We start from the raw sequence: 24945 nt of genomic DNA, 5'->3' as shown, positions 1-24945 counted from the left end.
CTGTGATATTCGGATATTGATATTCGGATATTGATATTCGGATATTGATATCCGGATATGTCCCCGGGGAATATCCGGATATTCTGAAAAATTTGTAGTTTTAGCCATTCTTTCCAAACAGAAGCATGTTTTAGGTTTCTGGACTCTTAATTGGTTAATATGAACCTCTGTAATGATGTAGCTATGTCAGAACCAATAATATTGAAGGCTTATTGCTTTTACAGAAGCCTACGATCATTAAACGAAAAAGGAAACGTTGTCCTAATGCAATGAAATTCTAGAATATGCATATTGATGATGTGAATGTTATGAAAACAAATCCTTGACTTTGGTGGACCTTGTTATTACTTGTGACCCTGTGGACACCGAGTTTTGAGGAAGGATTTAGCTTGACAGGTAAGCTTATGGTCCTCGGATTGATTTGTTGCTTGTTCGACTGACCTCCATGGGAGGGTGGTTTATATGCATGATATGCTTTTATTAAAATGATATATGCATTGATATATGCCTGAGATATGTGGATATACATGTTGAAGTAATATATGGATGTGATGTTGGGTACTTACACGATCAGGCAGCAACCCTGGTGTGTAATATACACGTTGATGTAATGTATGGATGTGATGTTAGTACTTGTACGATCAGGCAGCAACCCTGGTGTGCAAGGCATGAGGCAGCATCCCTCATGTTTGGTAGTAGCAGACATGCATAAACCCTATCATGTTCCTTGTTCAGTTGAACCGCTCTTACATACATCACATGAGATATGAACTGTGGAACATAACTTGCCTAGCATTAATATATATATATATATATATATATATATATATATATATATATATATTGTTTTCGATTATATTTCCTGAACATGAACATGCATCGTGTTTACTGTTTAGTGTTTTGAACTTATTATATACTAGGGGTGGCAATACGGGTCAACCCGACACGACACGACACGACACGTTTTTGACCCGTACACTATTTGACACGACCCTGACACGACCCGTTTTGTAAACGGGTCGTAAAACACAAACCCTGACACGACCCGTTGCGGGTCACAGGTCGACACGACACGACCCGCAAAATTTAAAATGTAAAAAAAAAGTGGGATTTTTTGAAAAATAAATAAATTAAAAACAATAAAAAATAAAAATAAAAAAAAGAAAGATTAGCTTCTGTTTTTTGAGATTTTTAGTTCCTTCTATTCTTTTTTATAGTAAACAATGACTATATATATCAATATATAAATGAATAAAAATAATAATATAATAAAATATTTAATAAAAAAATAAAAAAATGACACTGTGCGGGTTGACACGCGACCCGACACGAAAAAAACGAGTCACATTTACACAACCCTGACACGACCCGCACTGACCCGCGGGTTGACACGACACGTGATTTGACGGGTCGGGTCACGTGTCAACCCGCGGGTCAATACCTGTATTGCCACCCCTATTATATACTTGTAAGTGAGCTTGTCTTACTAAGATTTTTTGTTAGAGATCTTACCCCGTGTGGGGCACATTTTCAGGTACAGGTACCTCCGAGTTTGAGACCTCTGGCGTTAGGAGGCCGGAGTTGAGCTGATATGATGCATGTTTCCTTATTGCCATATTTTCATATGAATATGATTGATTATTATTATATGGCTATTGTACTAGAGTCATGACTTTACTATATTGTGCTATTTTGTGAGCACGAGGGTTGTCCATGCCACATTGTTATAAGTTATGTTTATTTCAGACTTGAGTTGTAATACTGTATCAGGATATTGTCTGGTCTACGAGTTTGTAGTTCCATGACTTGATACTCATTTACACTATGAGATTATTCAGTATAGTTATTTATTGCAATTTACAAATAGAAATTTTTTTGAAAGAGAAATAAGTAAATCCACTTGGTTAATATGATAAGTTTCATAATTGGAAAAATTTAGCTTCCGTATTTATTGAGCTGCGCTATTACCATTTATATGTTTAATACACCGAGTGCACGCGGGGTGTTACATAAATCAAATAAATTTTTTCAAAAAATAAAAAAGAAATAGTAAAGGAAATAATTTGGCTAAACCAGGGCCTTCAACATCAGGCATATCCTGATGACTTTGACCGGGATGATCGTCTCCTTCAGCTCACCAATTTTCACAGCGTTAGAGCAAGTTGAACAAGTGCAGAAATACTTGACACCTTCTGAAACGACTAAAAAATAGCAAAAAAAGGTTAGTAAACAATATAATTTCGTAAAATTAAGGGCGACCACAATCCAATTTTGGGTGTGATTTTTGCTCAGAAGATCGAATTCCTTTGAGAATTGAACTCCTGAGATTGATTTGGGTAAGATAGTCATCTTCCCAATCAGAAAAACACCCAAAATTGCAAAAGAGCTAATTAAAGTAAAAATGATTAATAAAATAAATTAATAAAAAAGAACGAAACGAAAAAAGTAAGAATTCAAGAAAAATATGGTCAGAATAAAAAGATTTAATATTCAGAAACAAAAGTTAAGAAGAACGATGAAAACCAATGCGATTTCGATTTCCCCGGCAATGGCGCCAAATTTGACACGAGTTGTCGAACTTGCGCAAATTAAAATAATTCAGGCTTATAAAAATTTGTAATATAGTGCAAACTTGAGTATTCTCTCAAGGAAATTTCAAGGGTTTTAATCGCAGAACAAAAATAAAATAAAAGGTTTTTTTATTGATTGAATTAAAATATACAGAATGTATAAAGGTTGAAATTTAAAATTGTAATTAAAACAACCAACCTAAGGTCAGGATTCTTAGGACGTCCATCATCGGATAAATAGATACCAAAATCTTGATTGATGTCAATTGCATCAGAATTTTCGCATTCAATTGAAAACATTCTCTAGACGATCGCCTAGTGTTTGGTCAAATTCGGTACTTCTACTCATACATTCATAGAGTATTAGCTCGTTCGACTTAAGGTCATAGGGTTAATCAATCTGATCATCAAATATGATGATCAATCTATTTCCATAATAGCATTCGCATATCTTCGATTGAATATCTACAATCGCGCAACATCAATCTGAGTTGGAAAAAGAAACGAAATTGATTAAAAGGGGATGCACAGATCCTCTAGACTCTTCCATGGAATCCATTACCCTTAGGTTGATTAAGGGTGCTTAGCCTAGTATGGCTAAGATAAACATCATTCAAAAAGAAGAAGAAGAAGAGGAAGAAGAGAAGAAGAAGAGATAAACATAGATTGATCCTTCAGAGAAAAGCTGTCAAATGTACAAACTCCAAAACGAAGAATGACGAAAAGTTTTCGAAACGAACTCTTTTAACCCACATCCAAACCAGGTTAGGGTTCAACTAATTTTGGCCCACAATAATAAAAATAAAACAAATTAAAACTAAACAAATGGTCTTGGGCCTCAACAACATTGGGTTCTAATTACAAACTTAAATCAATAAATCTCCAGCAATTAACATCTGACCTGGGCTTTAATTCCGACCATCTTCTTGTTTGAACTGGGCTTTCTTGTCTGCATATCATTTGTATCCTTTTAAGTTTTCTTTAAAATTAAACAAGAACGAAGTCAATCGGATACCTGTGGAGTGAAATATGATCAAAATACTAAAGTAATGTAAAATTGGAAATTTATGACGAAAATAAATTAAACCTAATAAACAACCAAAACTCTAATTTAACCCAAAATACCATTGTTTTCATTCCAAATAATCCTAAAATACTAATCAAGAGTGATAAATGAGTGCAATAAAATATCCATTATCAAACATGAAAAATGATCGGGTCCAAGGATAAAAATTCTCGAAAAAGGGAAAGGAACAAATGATTAAGATGGTCATAAAATGGAGACATTTGTTAATCCTGAGACAACTTTTATTAAACCTAGAGGGGGATTCAGGTACCTAAACATAATGAAAAATAAAGAGTTCTTTTTTAGTTATATCATTACACGAAAAAATTGAAACTGTAAAGATATAATTGTCAACAATATTTTCATAAATAATGAAACAATGAAACAAGACTAAGATCTTGAAGCTAAAATTGTTGAAGAATGTAAATAGAAAAATAATTGGCCAAAATATAAAGACATAAATAAAATATAAAGTTTTTAGACCTATAGTCCAAACACGTGAAGGTGTAAAGCCAGTGGGGTACAAATGTTCAAAAATATAATGAGAAAAATGAAGTTGTAAGATATAAAATACGACTTGTAACACAATGATTTTAGCAAAAGCCTGACATTTATTTTATGAAATATACTCTGTTGTGGTGGATGCAATCGCCTTCAGATATCTTGTTAGTCTGGCAGTGCATGAAAAGATTGACATGCATCTAATGGATGTTATTATAGCTTGACATAAATAAAATATCTATTTCAACCCCATGAAAAAGAATGAAAAATTTCTTGGTCTTTAAGTGTCGTATCTCAGTTCAATCAGGGCGTTGATGAATAACGTGATGAAAAGATTAATTAGCTTTAATAATTGATATATGGCTCGGGGGAGATATTATGAACGATATCATAATGCATTTTTATAATATGATAACTACAATAAATATTTAGAGGAAGAGCTATAAGCACCGCACTCTTTTTTCCTTCGCCAAATTTTTATCCCACTAGATTTTTCTTGGAAAAGTTTTTAATGAGGCAATCTTATTAGCATTTAATAAAGGGTGAACAACGTAGGGATACTTATGAAATTATTAATAAAATGGATGTTCGACTTCATAACCTCAAATCTTCTCCCCTTTATACTTGCATTTTCTCTTTCTTTTTTGTAAGTGTATTAGCAGGATTTATTTATTCTTCAATACGAAGATACTGGAATAATGCAGCATATTTACTTGATTCACAAGAAGTTAGATCCCAGATGGGATTTTTCCCACAAGTTGAAGCACAACTATTTTGTGACATTCAATAAATTTATTCAAGAGATAATTTGGCAGATTTATATACAAAAACATTGCATACTTCAAGTTTTGAGAAGCTTATGTATAAAATTGAGATATGTAGAATTAGAGATATTTAACGATGTTATCATTAGGGGAGTAAAATATGTGATTGCACATTTTTTCCTTTACCAAGGTTTTGTCTCATTGGATTTTTCTGGTAATGTTTTTATCGAGGCAACTTGCAATACATATACTAGAAATGTATATTTTTTTTCCTTCATTAAGATTTTTTTCCATATTTTTTTTTTAAGGGAGAGGTTATACTTATTACTTTTTTTCTTGCTACCTTTTACTACCAAATCTTAACCGTTGATTTTTGTTAATTTAACGGTTATAATTTATTGGGTTACACTTATTAATTAATTATTAAATTCCAATAAATTATAACCGTTAGATTGACGAAAATCAACGGTTAAAATTCGATAATAAGAGGTAGTAAGAAAAAAAATTAATAAATATAATCTTTCCCTTTTTTTAGTAAGGTTTTAACGATGTACATTATCTTATGGACATTCAAGGTGGAGTGTTGTAAACAATGTTAACGCGGATGTCCATAATCCTCAAAGAATGATGTGTAACTTTTATAATCCCGGTGAGTTAATTATATACAATTATAAGGATTCAATTTTATTTATATATTGTAACTGGTTGGGAGCTTAAAAATAGAGCTCAAATGTACTGATATAAAACGTTGGTGACAGATATTATTATACAATAAGATGTTATTCCTCTACTCTCCTACCTGTCTCTTTTATCTGCGTTTTCTAATTATTTTTTTCAGATTACTTACTTTACCTTTGATTATTTTCTAGTTACCTATTATTTTACAAGATTTGCATTTTTGGCCATTGAGAGAATAATTTACCCTTAGATGTTTTGGCGTTACGTATTTCTTGTGACGTGAAATGTCATCTTACAATCAACGCTTCTGCACTCTATGCCTGTTAAGTTGTAACCGCATTTGGAGTCAAGATTCAACTAGGGAATCAATTCAAGCAAGCCGCGATAACTTAGTTTGCGTTTGAGAGTTTGGTATTCAACATGTTACTAGAAGTCTAGAACAGGGGTTGGTGCTCAACAACATCGATGTGTTTTTCAACGTCATTGGAGTTCAATTTAACATTATTCCTAACATCTAAAACGAGCCGTGAAATAATGATAAAAATAATCGTCCTAGAAATATAAATATTTGAAATAAACTGTTTATTCACGTGTATTATAGAAAAACTTTGATTGATGCCTATTTTTTATTTGCATTTGTATTTGTTAAATGGTGGCAAAGTAGGCGGCTGAGCGGGCTTGCTCTATCCCGCTATTAATTCATCAAAAAATGAGTTAATTCACTCTGTTTTGTTCCATTTTTTAGAGTGGGCTTAAAAACTCAATCTCCTGGTCCAAAACTATTTCACACTAACCCGTTCCACCTTACCTGCTCTGTCATTAACTCACTAAAAAATGAGTCAGCTCATTTCATCACACTTTTTAAAAGTGAATTATAAAACTCAGTCTGTTACGTCCCGTTTAGCGGCGCTTTGCTCTCATAAATTATGTTGGAAATTGGATATTTAATCCTATTTCTTCATTGAAAAATGTGTTACTGGTACTGCACGGAAATCATCAGGGATTGTGCATTAATCGACAAAGATGTTTCTTTTGAACAGAGTCACTTATTATGGCAAATACAGCAATCACACCCTTAGAGAAAATTGAAGACTTCAATCATAGTCTAAAATAGGAGCATTTATTCATGTCAAAGCAACAAAATAGAACCAAGGTATATTATCAGATGACACAAGTAACCAAAATTTTCCACAAATTTAAGTGGCTTAGGATTCATGCGTTTCTCTTAATATATTGCTTCATTCATAGGAAATTTGAAGGACTAAAGAGAACCACATGCATGGGCTTGTAATTTGCTTGATTACGAAGTTAGTTTGTTAAAAATAAAGTGATTTGATGCATGCTTAAATTTACGAATGGAGTCTATACTTTGTTAGATTTTGTGTAGTTGTCACTCAGAATCATATTTCTGGTGACGATTCAACCCAATGAGTATCATCCAATAATTGTCCACTTCAACAAACAGTTTGTCATTTACTCGTTGATTTGTAGGTTCCACCTAAATGTCGATCGTAGTGCTGCTCAAGAAAGAAACCGTCCTTCATTTTTATGTCTTAGTACATTTTCGATCTGTACCATGCATGTGTGAGTACAGCTAGGCCCCATTTGAAAAGTTCAAGCTCTTTATAACTTAATTTTTATGCAGTCAATATCATAGGTGAAAAATGTAAATTTAAAATTACCCGTCAAAATTGTTATTGAATCAACTAAGATCCATATATAATTTTCTTACTATATTCAAATGTGCCTAGGTAGTAACTCTGATGTAAATACCAAATTATGTGTAGTTTATCTTTATTTTGATTTGTTTAGTTTATCTTAACAAGTTTATGAGAAGAGAAGAGAGATAGAGAAAAAATGGATCCCACATATTTTTATGTATGTATAAGAGATAAATTTATCTCCAATAATATAAAAAATATAAAATCCTAAATTTATTTTATCTTATATAATTAAAATATTCAACGTTATTAAACCCAACTCGAACCAATCGAGTTGATTAGGAAACCGATGAATTGGTTCAAATGAGTCAACAAATCAACCATGCAATAGACCTGATAAGAACCAGTTCGACTCGGCTGGTTTTTGACAAAAACTTGTGACCTAGTTGTTTTTTTTTAAACTAATTAAAACAGTGGGTCATGTAATTTTTATTTTTATTTTTTTGAGAAAAAGACAAAACTGTTAAATGTTGTGTTTTCACGTTAGTACTAGCAATCCAAATCCATAAATTGCAACATTTAAATATGTATATTTAAGTATTTGAAATTTTTTGAGTATAAAATATAAATTTTCATAATCAATTGGTTTAACTAGTGACCCACTGGTTATTTATCCAATACCACGACCAAATTGATGACTAGATCAGTCTTAATAACATTGATAATATTAGTTATTTTATTTCAAATTATATTATTATGTAATTTACTTTATCTATTAGAAGATATGAGGGGCTCTAAATAGATAATCTAGTGATCACAAGATTAATTAAAAAATTAAGCAATTACAATATTCTTTCCAATTATCTCCTGTCATTGTTCTCCTTTATTCTTGATATAGCTCTTCTCTCCCTCTCTTCAAATTTCCCCTTTCTATCCTAAATTTACCCTCCTTCTAATTTCTATCGTTTCAATGGTTAAAAAAAGGGGAAATTTAGGGGACAAGGGGAAGATTTGAAGAGTGGGAGAGAAGAGTTAGATCAAGAATAAAGGAGAGAACATGATAAGAGAGGAGGGATAATTGGAAGAAAGATTATAATTGCTTAATTCATTCATTAATCTTGTGATTAGTGGACTATATTTAGAGACATTTATATCTTCTAATAGATGTAATAAACTACACAACAACGTAATTTTTTTGGATAAACAACAAGTATCATTCACGGGAGGCAATCTTGTGCGGGATAGGTCCAGGATTATGGCATTAAATCCCTTCTAAAGATGATACTGAGGAGGATCAAACACATGCTCTCACCCTACCTACTTAGCTCCCATGCCCCAACTGAGCTACCATTGTTACAACAACATAATTTAAAATAAAGTAACTATCCTTACTAATAAGATAAGATAAAACAAGTATATTAAGATATATTGAACTAAATGATATGCCTCCAGCATATATATGATTTTAAGCCAAAAAAAGAAAGAATCTTGATCAATCTTGGATAAAAAGGGCTGTAATTGCTATTAAATGGATAAATCTCAATCAGAAATCTTGTAACTGATTTCCTTTTAATTTTGTAGGAAAACAGGACTAAAAAAAGCCCAAATTGGAAGCACAAACCTGAAGCCCCGTGCAACTGGCGCGGGTGTGGCGCTGTCAGCGCCAGAAGTAATTTCCATCCAGAGTCACCACGCTTATAGCGTGACTTCCGCGCTATTGATATGCAACCAACATATGTGTAAATATTTCTAAGCCAAAAAGAGAAAGAATATTGATTAATCTTGGATAAAAAGGCAATATTTACTGTTAATTTGATAAATCTCAATCAGAGATCGTACAACTGATTTTTTTTACTGATTTTGTAGGAAAAACAGACAAACTGGAGCCAAATTGGAAGCAACCAACTGAAGTCCCACGCTGACAGCGTGGGTGTGGCGCTAGTAGCGCCAGAAGAACCTTTTCTTCCAGAGGCATCCACGCTCACAGCGTGAATTTCGCGCTAGTGGCGCCATACATTCTTGCAACCCACACTCACAGTGTAAGAACCACATTAGTAGCGTGAACTCCCATCCTTGTTAACAGAACTCCCACGCTGACAGCGTGGGAACCACGCTAGTAGCATGGAAGGTGCAGAAAATCAGCAGTGAATCCTATTCTAAATCAGAGAAAGATCGGAATGAGATTTACGACGAAGATTTAATCAAGATATCTGAGCAAGACATAAAGTCTATAAATAGAGGCTTCGACTCTCAGAGACAGACATCTTTGGCTGGAGAGAATTGTGAGAATCAGAGAATTGAGAGAATTCTTGGAAACTCGCGCTGGAGATCAGGATTTTACCGGAGTTGAAGACTGAAGACCATTGAGTTTTTATTCTTTTATTCTTTTCTTCTTAGTTTATGAACAATTTTTGTTCTTTTAATTTGTTTAAGTCAGACATGAATATGTCTGGCTAATTTTTTTGTAGTTGGGATCACGGACCCGATGTGAATCCTTTATATTTTCTATATCGTTTTTATAATTTAATTAGTTTTTTTGTTTTATTCTACTTGTGTTAATTTTTTCGTATCCTGGTTAGAATTGGCCACTCTAATTATAAGACTTTGAGGGTTAGAATTCACAATAGACATATTGGGGTTTTAATCTAAACAAGGGTAGAATAACAGTTTGTGCATGACCTAGACATAGGCTTATATAGATTGCAGACTTATAATTCATTTGCTTAATGCTTAATTCAAGAGGAATTACTAAGATATTAGAATTCTGATTGGGTTAAAGGGTTGAAATCACTAAGACATTAGGGTTCAACTATTTTATAGGAAAATAATGAATTGTCTGAGCAAACCAATTAGTTAATTATAAAATACAATATAGGAATATAAGAGAGGATCGGAGGTGAAGTGCATACTGGCTATAACCTTTTTACAAATTTTTAATCAATATTCTCTTAACGTTCTTGATCTTTTCTTGCGTGCGTTCAAATTTAATTGTTATAAATTTTTTGTTTTTAATTTAATTATTTTAAATTCCATAATCCATCACTTTCACAACACAAACAAATTTTCTTTTCCAACTTAAGGGAAATAGCTGAATTAATACTTGGTACATTAATCCTCGAGGGAACGATAAATCACTTATCACTTTATTATTTGAAACGAACGGTATACTTGCCGATTTCGCAACAAGTTTTTGGCGCCGTTGCAGGAGATTGATTACGCATATATTAGTCTTAACTTTCGATCTTTGAGATTGGAATTTTTATTTTTATTTTGTTACTAATTGATTTCTGTCTTTTATGCGAGGTAGAGCTAACAAAGAATCTTTACAGTTTGATCCAGAAATCGAGAAGACTGCAAAGAGGAACTGAAAGCTAACCAAGCTAAGGAAGCTAGAGGAATCCTCGAGTTTAGAGCCAAAAGCCAAACCCGAGATGGTGTTGTGCAATTTGCAATCATTTAAATCAATCACACAAATACGCAAGTGCACGTGTCACAAGTAATAAAGGGATGTGTGAGTCCAAGTATCGTTCCCACAGAGATGATTTATAAAGCAATGATTATTTAAGTAAAGAAACTAGAAAAGGATTAATTTTTATGGCTGGGTTTGTAAAATAAAAGATAATTAAACTAAGAAAATAGTAAACTAATTCTAGGGTATTAAAATGATGGATGAGATATAGGTCAGGTTCAATTTCCCTAATACAGCAATACTGAAACTAGAGGTGAAAGTGGGCTGGGCTGGGCCAAGCTTTGCCCCGAAAAGCCCAAGCCTACGTCAAAAAATTTCAATTTGGCCTGGCCCAAGCCTAGTATGAGTCTAACTGTTAGCCTGGTTTGACCCGTTTATAAAAAAAACAAATGGCTTGGCTTGGCCCGTTAGCCTGTTAATTTTTAACTTCCAAGCAGAACTATGAATCAACTTTACAAAGTACTCAAATTCTGTTGCTACACCAAAAATCATAATTTCAACATCCAAACAGAATCATGAATCATAACAGAACTCATACAATATGCATTTAAGTCATTTTCAAAAGCAAAATGCTCAAACTAAATAACATATATTTCATCAGATCCAACAAACAAATCCATACTATGTAAATTAAAATAACTACATGAATCCAACAAACACATCATGATGCTTGTAGTGAGAATAACCTCTCCCAAATTTTTTTTAATATATTCATATACACAATCTAACATGTTGAGATGTTGGTTCCTCCTATATAAGAAATAAAGTAAGATTTCTATTAAAATATAATCGAATATAATTAAGTTATAAATAATTGCAATTGAATAAATTTATATCTTTTTTTTCTTCAAGGCATACTTACTATATTTTATTTTATTTTAAATAAATAGTACAATATAGGCTGGCCTGTAGGCTTATAGGCCCGACCTTTTGAAAGTGGGCCTACGGCCTTTTTATTAAACAGGCTTTTTTAAGGCCCGAGCCCGGCCTATTATACAAAATATACTAAGTCAGGTCTAGCCTGATGTAGGCCGAGCCGTAGGCCCCTGTAGGCCGGCCCGACCCAGTTTCACCCCTAACTGAAACGATGCTATATCAATGCTTAATTAGTAACTAAACACTAAGGTATGCTGGGGCTTTTGGCCAACCTAACATATATACCCAATAACTAATTCTCACATCTCTATGGCCAAACTAATTACTGAATTGTTAAAGTTCAAGTTCAAAGGCTATGTGGTGTGAATGATCTCTCTACCCACAACTTAATCAAGTTAAATTTCTTAACCTAATTAATCCACACAATTCAACAAGGATCTGGATTTGAAAACCTCTCGGCCCCAACCTCCTCAATATCACATATGTATCTCTCGACATGCACACATGAATAAGAATAAGCAAACTCGTTTAATAACTAATTAAACATCAATAAAACAAAGTTTAGGCATACATATCAATGTTACAGCATAGGTACTTTATCACCTAACCTATAGAGAAAATTAGCTCATAATGGAATTAAAAAAAACAGAGAAAAGGAAGAAAGAACTCATTGGAAAAAAGAAAAGAAGATGAAAACGAATGTTGTAGGAAAACTCTGTCACAGTCTTGCTTCAGCAGCTCTTCCTCCTCCAAGAATATTACTTTCTCTCTCTAAAACGTGGTGTGGGGTACTACATTCTTCCCAGCCTTCTTGAATTCGTAATGTAGTCCTCTTTAAATAGGAAAAGGTGGTTGGTTAATTGGGCTTTAGGTTTGGGAGTGAAAATTCATGAGTTGTGCTGCTGCAGCCTTATCTTATCCCTATTTTCTTGGGCTGTTGGCACTTGATTAGATAAGATCTTAATCTTCTTGATTTTCTTGTGCTGTTGGCACTTGATTGGATAAGATCTTGATCTTCTTGATTTTCTTGTGTTGTTGGCACTTGATTGGATAAGATCTTGATCTTATTGATTTTCTTGTGCCAATATTGTTGTTGACCAAACAAGAGTTTGTTGTCCTTGTTCTTTGGGATTTTGGGTTAAGACTCAATCTTTGAAATCGTCCTTGATCCTTGCTTGCTGGTATTTTATCCCTTGATGTGGCTTGGGTGATTGGGGGACTCCAAACTCAAGCCTTTGTTGTGGCTTGAGTTCTTCTCTTTTGGGCATTAGTACCCTTTTCTCCCTGCAAAACATCTTAAATAAAATTAAAAAGAAACATGAATACTAACTTATCCTAATCCTAATAATTGAAAATATGAAAATAAAAAAATTGCAAGAAATTAAAATACTGAAACTAAGTTGCATAATTTTAAAAACTTCCTAATTGAACTTTGGGCTGCCTCCCAAAAGCGCTTATTTTATAGTCTTCAGCCTGACTTGGATTGATCATCAAGGTGGCTTGAAGCAAAGAGCGAAGAACAACTTTGATTCTTCGATCCAACTCTTCTCGCATGTAGACTCCTTCATCTTGACATTGGGCTTGCCTCCAACCTTTAATGATTGAGGATCATCGAGGTTTGTTATTCCATCTTCTATATATTCAATGGTATGCACCTGATCTCCATCCATCTTTAAAATCAAACCACTATTCCACATGTCTACCATAAATTTTTGAGTATCAAAGAATGGTTCCTCAAGAAATTGAGAAATAGTAGCATCTTCCTTTGTGTCAAGCATCACAAAATCTACCTGGTGTGGAAAGCTTCCTATCTTGACATTCATATTTTCAACATTGCCAATTGATGCTTTGATGGAGCAATTAGAAAAATGTAGAGTCATCTTTGTAGACCTTATGCTCCTTATTCCCATCTTTTCTAGTAGAGTCATAGGCATCAATTTCACATTAGCCTCAAGATCACTCAAGGTTTGCACTTTTTGCATGGCATCTTGTTGCTTTTGTAGCCTTTGAGGTAAAGGAGATGGTGGTATGATTGTCTTGCTGACGATCTGACCCTGCTGTAGTTTTGCTATAGCAGTACTCTCAGTGCCAGCAATTTGAGATTCTTCGGGTTGATCATAAAATTCTACCTCTTCAGCAACTTCTTCACTCTGATTTAATGCATTCTGCTTCTGCTCATGGTAGTTCTTTATAACTTCTGGTTCATCTACGGCTTCACCACCTGATATTGCTATAGCATTGACATGTTCTTCTCCATTCTTTATTTCAATGGCTTTGATATGCTCCAATTCATTTCTCCTTGGATACTCTGTCCTGCTAGGAAGTGTGTCATATTGTTTGATTTTGATTGATTCTGCCAATTGTCCCATCCGAGTTTCTAATTTTTTGATAGATGCAGTTTGGTTCTGGATAAGGGCATCACTTCTTGCCATAAAGTCTTTCAGCATGCTTTCTAGCAAATTTGATGTATCAACTTGTTGACTAGGCTGTTGCTGTGTTGAATGTAATTCTGTTTGAATGTGTTGTTGTAGCAGAGAATTCTTGTTGTTGTCCTTGTGAATATGAAAGAATTGAGTTATTACCCCATTCTTGATTGTAGGTGTTTGAATATGAACTGTTCATGTTATAGTTTCCTACAAAACAAACAGATTGAGGGTTTTTTGGACAGTTATCATAAACATGAGGACCATTACAGAAAACACATGATATAGCATTGGTTATGGCATGCACTTGATGTGCTCTAGCATTGGCAGAGAGGTTGAGTGACTTGATTGTATCATTCAAAGATGAAATGTGTTCTGCCAACACTGATACAACATCATGCTCTAACACTCCAACAACATTCTTTGGTGTATTCATTCTTTCTGTTGACCACTGGTAGTTGCTAAATGCCATCCTCTCTAGGATTTCATATGCTTCAGTGAATGTCCTAGCTAAGAGAGCTCCTCCGGCTGATGCATCAACTACACCCCTTGTTTGATCATTAAGTCCATCGTAAAAAGTCTCAATCTGTATCCATTCTGGTATACCATGATTAGGGCATTTCTGCAGCAATTCCTTGAATATGTCCCATGCTTCATAAGGTGTTTCACCATCATATTGCTGAAATGCTGCTATATCATTCTTTAACTGAATTGCTTTTGTGGGAGGAAAGAATTTCATCAAGAACTTTTCAGCCATGTCCTCCCATCTACAGATGGAATTTGGTTGTAATGTGTTCAACCATGCCTTAGCCCCGTTAGTGAGAGAGTAGGAAAATAGCTTCATCTTCAATGCATCTGATGTAACCCCTTGTATCTTGAAGCTATCTGCTACCTTCATGAAATTTTTGATGTGGAGAAGTGGATCTTCACTAGGCATCCCATTGAATAGGCCAATTGTTTCCAGCATCTCAAACATGATCGGTTTCAATTCAAAATTTTGTGCTGCAATTTTTGGTTGAACAATTGGAGAACGAAGGTTTTTGAGTGCCAGGATTCTTTGTGCGTTGATTGAGATCTCAGATTGAATTGGCTCTTCATTGCTAGCTCTTACTTCTGCCATTCTTGCTGCCATATTAGGTAATGCTGTAGCGTTGCTACGTCTTTGGTGTCTCATTCGAGCTTGAGACGTCCTTTCAGTTTCAAGGTTAAAGTTCACTTCTTGCTTGGTTGGAGAAATGCTCAAACGCTGCAATTAACACTTGAAAACAGAAAAGAAGAAAGGTGAAAGAAAAGAAATAGAAAAGAAAAGAAAAGATAGAAAGAAGAGAGAATTTATTCACTTAAATAAAAAGCTTTAAAGAAATTATCCCCGGCAACGGCACCAAAAACTTGTTGTGCAATTTGAAATCAATTAAATCAATCCCCAAATATGCAAGTACATGTGTCATAAGTAATAAAGGGATGTGTGAGTCCAAGTATCGTTCCCACGGAGATAATTTATAAAGCAATGATTATTTAAGTAAAGAAACTAGAAAAGGATTAATTTTTATGGTTGGGTTTGTAAAATAAAAGATAATTAAACTAAGAAAACAATAAACTAATTCCAGGGTATTAAAATGATGGATGAGATATAGGTCAGGTTCAATTTCCCAGATACAGCAATACTGAAACGATGCTATATCAATGCTTAATTAGTAATCGAACACTAAGGTATGCTGGGGCTTTTGGCCAACCTAACATATATACCCAATAACTAATTCTCACATCTCTATGGCAAAACTAATTACTAAATTGTTAAAGTTCAAGTTCAAAGGCTATGTGGGGTGAATAATCTCTCTACCCACAACTTAATCAAGTTAAATTTCTTAACCTAATTAATCCACACAATTCAACAAGGGTCTGGATTCGGAAACCTCTCGGCCCCAACCTCCTCAATATCACACATGTATCTCTCGACATGCACACATGAATAAGAATAAGAAAACTCGTTGAATAACTAATTAAACATCAATAAAACAAAGTTTAGGCATACATCTCAATGTTACAACATAGGTACTTTATCACCTAACCTATAGAGCAAATTAGCTCATAATGGAATTAAACAAAATAGAGAAAAGGAAGAAAGAACTAATTGGAAAAAAGAAAAGAAGATGAAAACGAATGTTGTAGGAAAACTCCGTCACAGTCTTGCTCCAGCAGCTCTTCCTCCTCCAAGAATCTTACTTTCTCTCTCTAAAACATGGTGTGGGTGCTACATTCTTCCCAGCCTTCTTGAATTCGTAATGTAGTCCTCTTTAAATAGGAAAAGGTGGTTGGTTATTTGGGCTTTAGGTTTGGGAGTGAAAATTCATGAGTTGTGCTGTTGCAGCCTTATCTTATCCCTATTTTCTTGGGCTGTTGGCACTTGATTGGATAAGATCTTAATCTTCTTGATTTTCTTGTGTTATTGGCACTTGATTGGATAAGATCTTGATCTTTTTGATTTTCTTGTGCCAATAATGTTGTTGATCGAACAAGAGTTTGTTGTCCTTGTTCTTTGGGATTTTGGGATAAGACTCAATCTTTGAAATCGTCCTTGATCCTTGCTTGCTGGTGTTTTATCCATTTGTTGGAAATTAACTAACTTTTGAAATTCAAAAGTTCGGTTGTTCCTTTGTCCACGCTGTCATGCTGTAGCGATTGCTATATCATCATTTCTTCAGCTCATTTGCTACAGCATTCCTACGTCAATTTTTCCTGCAAAGACAAACACTTAACAATTCATCTTTTCTTATACGAAATCAAGGAATATTGTCTTATTTTCCATACTTAGTCATCTCAAAGCACTTAATCATAAGTATACAATAATTAGCTCAATTATCATGCAAACAAGACAACTTATATGGAATTTATGTAGCAAATTCATCAAAAAAATACTAATTTAACTCTCTTTTGGCAGAGTTATCAGATGACAGCTAATCATCTACCACCATCGGAGGAGGAATTGATGGTGTCAATCTTGGCTCCACAGTTCACAAGGCCAAATTCTAGCATCATCAGACCACCAATCAAAGCCAATAATTTTGATATCCAGCCAGCACTGATAACCCTGGTGGAGAAAAACCCATTTGGCGGGGAAGACTATGGAGACCCCCATGATTTCATAGACAAATTTCTGAGGATCTATGACACTACCAGGCATAACGGGGTGTCAGATGATGCAATTAGACTCCGACTGTTCCCTTTTGCTGTAACAGTGAAAGCTCTCGAATGGTTGGATAGACAAGCCCCCATAAGCATCAGAATTCTTCGTGGGATGAGCTGGCAGCCAAATTCTTCGCAGAGCACTTCTCTAGGGAGAAATACAACAAGTTGGTGAATGAAATAACCAACTTCACTCAACAACCAGGAGAAACTCTATGTGCAGCTTGGACCAGATTCCAAGAATTGATCAAAAGGTGCCCCGCGTATGATCTGCCAGACGGAAAGAAGGTCAGAGTCTTCTATAATGGAATGACACCAGACTCTAGAATGGTTGTCAATGGTGCAGCCGGTGGGACCATAGCAAGGAAGACAGCAGCTCAAACTTTGGAGCTGATCGACTTCATGGCGAGGACTGAGAACGCATCAATGGCAGTTCAACCAACTCAACCAGTTCAACTAAGAAGGGGAATTCTGCAGTTGGGAAACAATAGTGCATCACTTGCAGAAAAAAAGATCCTATCTCAACAGATAGCTAGTTTGAATGCAAAGTTGGACAAGTTGCAACTTTCCACAGCCCAAGTTGACTCGGTTAACTGTGAGTATTGCAAAGGCGAGCATGAGAGTAACGTGTGCCCAACATTGGTAGAAATAGATGTTGTACAAGTTAATGGAGTCTGGTATGAACCAAAACCACTGCCAAATTTTCAAAGAAACCATAACAATGCTCCAGGAAACAACTACCAATGGAGAATTCAAGGGGGAGGTCTGGATTACAAATCCAACAATTATTTACAACCTCCTTCAATTCCACAAACTCCACCATCTGAGCTAGAGAGAGCGCTGATACAGTTGACAAAGAAAACTAACACCTTCATGAATGAGATAAGGGCTCATCACAAAAATCAGGATGCATCTCTCAGAAACTTGGAAAACCATATTGGCCAACTGTCAAGACAACTAGAAGAAAGGACTAAAGGTCAGTTTCCAAGTAACACAATAATCAATCCTCGAAAAGAATGCAAGTCAATTGTTACAAGAAGCGGAATTGTCATCACTCCTCAAGAAAAACCGAAGGCGGTTCAAAAAAAGAAAGCAGACGAACCAGTTCTTGAACCAGAGAAAGAAAAAGAGGAGGAAACACCTGCTAAAAAAGACAAACAGGAAGCAAAGGAGAAAGCTGCAGAGACTCCAAAGAAGCAATGGGATTTCTCTCTCTTTGAGAAACCACCTTATCCCATAAAGTCAAGGCAAGCACAGAAGCAACAACATGCCAGGTTTTTAGAAATATTAAAAAAGATGCAAATTAATATTCCATTTGCTGAAGCTTTAGCTAATATGCCTAACTATGCTAAGTTTATGAAAGAACTGTTGTCTAGAAAGCATAAGTTGCCGGAATGTGAAACAGTGGCTCACACAGGAGTGCAGTGCCATAATTCAAAGAAAGTTTCTACCAAAGCTTCGAGATCCAGGGAGTTTCAACATCCCAATTGCGATAGGCAACATTAATGTCGGTCGGGCATTGTGCAATCTTGAAGCAAGCATCAACCTTATGCCGCTGACTGTGATGAAATCTCTCGGAATTTCTGAATTGAAGTCAACAATAGTATTGCTCCAACTTGCTGACAGGATGTTGAGAAGACCAAACAGAGTAATAGAAGACTTACTTGTCAAAGTGGACAAGTTCAACTTCCCTGCTGACTTCGTAGTCCTCGACATGGAAGAAGAAGGAGACATGCCTCTTTTGTTAGGTAGGCCATTCCTTGCCACAACAAGAGCTATGATTGATGTGGAAAACGAAAAGCTGGAATTGAGAATAGACGACGAAAAAGTCACCATCGATGTGTTCAAAGTTATGAAGCATGCAGAGGATAATGGTGATTGTTTCCGGGTGCACGTTCTCGAAGAACTTTTCCTTGAAAATAAAGAAGATCAGACTCTTAAAGAAGAAAAGGAATTCTTTGATGAAAATCCTCCGAAGGAAGATGCTGAAATTCCAACAGAAGAGTTGAAAAAGAAAGAGTCAGACATCATAAATGAAGCACCAAGGGTGGAATTAAAAGAACTTCCACCTAATCTAAAATACGATTTCTTAGGAGATGAAGAAACGTATCCTGTCATCATCAACAAGGAGCTATCTGAGACTAAAGAAACCAAGTTGATGAAAGTGCTCAAAGACCACCAAACAGCCATAGGTTGGTCCATCTCCGATCTTAAAGGAATCAATCCTTCCTTTTGCACTCACAAAATACTGATGGAAGACGACATCAAACCTGTGAGACAACCTCAGAGATGAATCAATCCTACTATGAAAGATGGAGTTCGGAAGGAAGTAGTGAAACTCCTTGATGTCGGAATGATCTACCCAATCTCAGACACTATATGGGTAAGTCCTGTCCAAACAGTGCCAAAGAAAGGCAGAGTTACATTGATCAAGAATGAGAGCAATGAACTGATTCCCACCAGAACCATAACTGGGTGGAGGATGTGTGTGAATTACAGAAGACTAAATGATGCCACACGGAAGGATCACTTTCCTCTCCCTTTCATTGATCAAATGCTGGAGCGATTGTCCGGAAATGCATATTATTGTCTCCTAGACGGTTACTCCGGCTACAACCAGATACCTGTTGCACCAGAGGATCAAGAAAAGACGGCTTTCACTTGCCCCTTTGGAGTGTTCACCTACAGAAGAATGTCGTTTGGTCTCTGCAATGCACCTGCTACTTTTCAAAGGTGCATGCTTTCCATCTTTTCTGATATGCTTGAAAAATCATTGGAGGTATTTATGGACGACTTCTCAATTTTTGGTTCTTGCTTTGATTCATGCTTAGTTAATTTAGCTAAAGTATTGAGGCGTTGTCAAGAAAAAAACTTAGTTCTAAATTGAGAAAAATGTCATTTTATGATAAAAGATGGAATAGTACTAGGCCATAGAATTTCTAAAAAAGGGATAGAAATTGATAAAGCTAAATTGTTGTTAATTGAAAAACTTCCCCCTCCTGCTAATGTGAAGGGCGTTCGGAGTTTCTTAGGCCATGCAGGTTTTTACAGACGATTCATCAGGGAATTCTCTAAGATTACAAAGCCATTGAGTCAACTGTTGATGAAGGACACTGAGTTTAAATTTGATGAAGAATGCCTGAAGTCCTTTAATCTGCTGAAGGAAAAGCTGACAACCGCGCTTGTCCTGATGGCGCTTGATTGCAACCTTCCTTTTGAGCTCATGTGTGATGCAAGTGCATACACAATTGGAGTAGTACTTGGTCAGCGTAAAGATAAACTATTATATGTCATATATTATGCTAGCAAGGTGTTAAATGAGGCACAAGTAAATTATGCCACAACTGAAAAAGAAATGCTAGCTGTAGTATATGCATTAGATAAATTTAGACCTTACTTGATAGGATCTAAAGTTATTGTTTTTACTAACCATTCTGCATTGAAGTATCTCATGAGTAAACAGGATGCGAAGCCTCGGCTGCTGCGTTGGATGCTTCCATTCCAGGAATTTGATATGGAGATTTGAGAAAAGAAGGGAGTTGAAAACAAAGTAGCAGATCACTTGTCAAGGACTCAAGACAAAGAACTGCAAGATGGACCTGAGATTGAAATAAAAGAATCCTTCCCTGATGAACAAGTGATGGTAGTTCGATCCGGACCATGGTTCGCTGAATTTGCGAATTACAAAGCTGTGAGATCAATTCCTGATGAACTCACATGGCAACAGAAAAAGAAGTTCTTGCATGATGCAAAGCGGTACTACTGGGATAACCCATACTTATATTTCCAATGTACTGACGAGATTATTCATAGGTGTGCAGCTGAGATGGAGATTCCAAAGATTCTTTGGCATTGCCACGTGTCAGATTGTGGAGGACACTTTGGTGGGAATAGAACTGCACAGAAGGTCGTAGAAAGTGGGTTTTACTGGACCATAATATTCAAAGACTCGAAGGAGTTCGTAGAGAAGTGCGACAGATGTCAGAGGATGGGAAACATATCCCGAAAGGACGAGATGTCACTGAATTGCATACTGGAAGTGGAAGTCTTCGATGTATGGGGAATTGACTTCATGGGACCCTTCCCTGTGTCGTATTCCAACCAATACATCATGGTTGTTGTGGACTATATGTTCAAGTGGGTGGAAGTAGTACCCCAATCGACAAACGATGTTAAGGTAGTCGTGGCCTTCCTATAGAGGAATATCTTCACCTGATTCGGAGTTCCAAGAGCCATCATCAGTGATGGAGGAAACCACTTCTGCAACAAGCAATTTGAGTTTCTTCTCAAGAAGTATGGAGTCACACACAAAGTGGCCACACCATATCATCCTCGGACAAGCGGACAAGTGGAGATTTCCAATAGAGAGCTGAAGCAGATCCTGGAAAATACTGTGAGCAACACTAGAAAGGACTGGGCAAGGAAGCTTGACGATGCACTCTGGGCATACAGAACAGCTTTCAAGACTGCCATAGGTATATCACCATTCCAACTGGTGTACGGTAAGTCCTGTCATCTCCCTGTTGAATTAGAACATAAGACTATCTGGGCAACTAAATTTCTGAATTTTGAACCAACTAAAGCTAATGAAAAATGATTACTGCAATTACATGAGTTGGATGAGTTCAGGTTAGCTGCTTATGAGAATGCCAGGATCTACAAGGAGAGGACAAAGAGGTGGCATGATAGGAAGATAGCTCCGAAAGAATTTGAGCCGGGACAACAGGTATTATTGTACAATTCTCGACTGAGATTGTTTCCAGGTAAACTTAAATCCCGCTGGTCAGGTTCCTTTGTTGTAAAAAAGGTATACCCTTATGGAACAATAGAAATTTCTCCTATAGACACTGATTATCCTTTCAAGGTTAATGGTTGTAGGCTGAAACTAAACTATGGAGGACAGGTGAATCAAGACAAGATTTCTGTCCCTCTGACTTCACCCAAGTCTTAGACTGTTCACGTCAGGCTCGTGACGTTAAACAAGCGCTCATTGGAAGGCAACCTAGTAGCAAAATTTTAATTTCTTGTTTAAATTTTATTTTAGTTGATTTAATTTTTAGGTTAGATGAAAACAAAAATTAAATAATGGTAAAAATGGGTGATAAGAAGCAAAAAGATAAGTCTGGGAACTGGCACTGCTAGCGTAAAGATCGCGCTAGTAGCACCAGAAAACAAAACTCCACAGTAAGTATCACGCTTTTAGCGCCATGTTGGTGCTGTCAGCGTGAGAATTCCACAAGAAAGTCCACGTTGTAAGCGTGGGTATAGCGCTCACAGCGTGAATCCCACGCTGTCAGCGTCAGAAACTCACGAAGGACTCGGGCTAATAGCGTGAGATTCACGTTAACAGCGCCAAAGGGTCCAAAACTTACATAGAGCTTCGCGCTAACAGCGTGAACCCCACGCTGTCAGCGCCAGCCCCAAAATCAAAATTTTAAAATTAAAACCCTAAATTTTCCCCCTCCTCTAATCTTCTTCCTCTGCCGTCAGCCCTTCCCCCTCTCTTTCACTCTTCTTCCATCTCACTTTCTCTTCCTTCCGACCACCATTCTCAGCCGCAGACCACTCCCTTCTTCTCTCTCAAACTCTTTTCCTCTTCTCTACTCTCTCACCGGGAACACCACCACCATCTCCTTCTCCCTCTCATCTTCATTCCCATTGCACCAACCAAGAACCCTAACCACCGCACACCCAAACTCCGTCGTGCCTCACCTTACTCTAATCGTTCCTCACACCTTCGACCAACACCCTTCTCACCACAACCTGACCACCACATAACCATCACCACCCCATTATTTCAGCCACTGTATTGGTGACCACCAAAGTCATAAACCACCATTGTAAAGAACCACAGCAAGCCCGATTTGAGGTTTCTACTACACTAGGGATTACAAAAAAAATTTACAGCCATGGCAAGAGACAAGATATTACTCTTAATTCTCTGATATCTTTTGGTTCCTGAATTGTTTTCATTCACAACATTGGTTGGATTTTATGATTGAAATAGCCCACTGCTCATACTGATAGATAGTTGGATTGAATGATTTTTACATACACTATGCTCTGATTAAAATTCTTTGATTGTGCAAGAGGATTATTAATTTTTCCATGGTTTGGTTGATGCCTCCTATTTAAACATGCACGAATAATGTTTGATATAATGTTGAAGGTACAAGATAGAAGAATATAAATATTATGTGCACAAAGAGTAAATTGGGAATTTGCTGGGGTTGATTACATACGGGATGGCATATACACAATTCATGATTTTGGGTATTTGTTTGGTGCATAAAAGGACAGTGAAGATATTGGCTGAGTAATGTGTGACCTTGTGGGCTGAATAGATTTTGTGTCTTCTTTGCTATTCATAATTGAGGAATGCCTGTCATGTTACCAAATTAGATTCATTGTGTTGGTAATCATTAGACACTTATATTTAGAATGGGATGCAATGGTATTAGAATTCTGATGATGAATTTTCTTGTGTAAACTGATAATGTACATTGAGGATTTATATATGTGAGCAACTTGGACTGTCTACACATTATTCTGAAGATGATTTTCTCTTCACTGCCACATAGTATTAGGATTCATAAATGTTAATTCTAAAGTTAAGACACACAAGTTACAGTATTTGGTTGATGTTGGTATACCGCAATTGATGAAATGGTATATTGATAGAATTACATAACTTTGAACTCGTATTGCTGATATTGCCAGTCCTACTCGAGTTATTGAGCCACTATCATGAACCAAAATCTGGGAATTGGTTCTAAGCATATACGTTGAGTTGTGGAGCTATAGATAATTTAAACCTGTATTGTCATATTGATTGAAAATACATCCCTGATGAATATTGTTTTCTATTGGTATTTTCTGTGTGCAGGGTAAACAATCGGTGAAAAATAAAAAAAGGGAACTACATGTTGTAAGAAGACTGGCAGCTCCTCTGGTACAAAGAGGCCCAGGGCCTCTTCATCTTCTTAGTTTGACAGTACCAGGTTCCCGACACCTGACAACCAAGACCGGTACTTCAAATGGTACCTGCCCAAGAAGATTATTTCAGAGAGGCCAATAAGCTATTCCTTGGATGAGGATTGTCCAGTCTGGCAAACAATTGAGAGAAGAAAGTGAAAGACACTAGTGAGATTCCTTGAGCCCAGCTCCAGCACAGTATTAAAGGAGTTTTGTGATAATGCTGACAATGAGACCGTGGCGGAGACCAGGAAGACTTGGGTGAGAGGGAAGGAAGTCTTTTTTGCTGTTTCAGCAATAGACAGCTACCTTCAGACCATATATGACCCTAGCAAGAGCTGCCACTTCCAGCAAACATTCAACAGGATGCAGCCTTTTGAAGGAAGAGGCCTTTATTGGGAGGATATGCCGGATATAGCTGAGAGAGTCCGGATTGCCATCACTTATCCACATTCTGAGTGGAAGGCAAAGAGTGGGCAACCGGAGGTGCCAGAAAAGCTGGATAGGCTGGATCTTAATCCAGAGGCTATTTTCTGGCATACCTTCATTAATTCTACTGTCATCGCCTCCACCAATTTGAGTGATGTAAATGTTGACAGAGTAGTATTGTTATATACCCTCATAGCATATGAGAATCTCAACATTAGTTCTATCCTGTCTGATCAAATAGTATATGTCATCACTCAAGGCAACCCGGATGCTCGCCTACCCCATAGCTCGTTGATTGAACATCTATGTTTGCGGGCTGGAGTGGAGATATATGAGGAAGAGCCCCGTGA

The 24945-nt window shown here is 36.3% G+C and overlaps 1 protein-coding gene and 1 non-coding gene across 2 annotated transcripts; both read left to right on the top strand.

The window, feature by feature from the left end:
* Positions 1 to 14610: 14610 nt before the first annotated feature.
* LOC133311944 (small nucleolar RNA R71) lies at positions 14611 to 14716 on the top strand. Its single transcript, XR_009751613.1, has one exon. It is a non-coding gene; the product is annotated as a small nucleolar RNA R71 (small nucleolar RNA).
* A 2784-nt stretch (positions 14717 to 17500) lies between these two features.
* LOC133311938 (uncharacterized) lies at positions 17501 to 19484 on the top strand. The gene is made up of 2 exons (XM_061513069.1): positions 17501 to 18465; positions 18572 to 19484. The coding sequence occupies exons 1-2, from the start codon at positions 17501 to 17503 to the stop codon at positions 19482 to 19484; spliced, it is 1878 nt and encodes a 625-aa protein (XP_061369053.1).
* Positions 19485 to 24945: the final 5461 nt, after the last annotated feature.

Source organism: Gastrolobium bilobum, unplaced genomic scaffold (assembly GCF_033153095.1).
Source record: "Gastrolobium bilobum isolate Gb01-03AN ecotype WA unplaced genomic scaffold, APGP_CSIRO_Gbil_v1 utg7116, whole genome shotgun sequence".
Lineage (NCBI taxonomy): Eukaryota > Viridiplantae > Streptophyta > Magnoliopsida > Fabales > Fabaceae > Gastrolobium > Gastrolobium bilobum.
Note: the sequence above shows the minus strand (reverse complement) of the source record. Positions and strands in the feature narration are given on the sequence as shown.

What these genes read in the sequence shown, in the direction of transcription:
- LOC133311938 (XM_061513069.1), top strand. Translation starts at nt 17,501, where the DNA reads ATGACACCAGACTCTAGAATGGTTGTCAATGGTGCAGCCGGTGGGACC. An exon ending in CAGAAGCAACAACATGCCAG is followed by an intron (nt 18,466 to 18,571) that starts GTTTTTAGAAAT and finishes TTGTCTAGAAAG; the next exon opens with CATAAGTTGCCGGAATGTGA.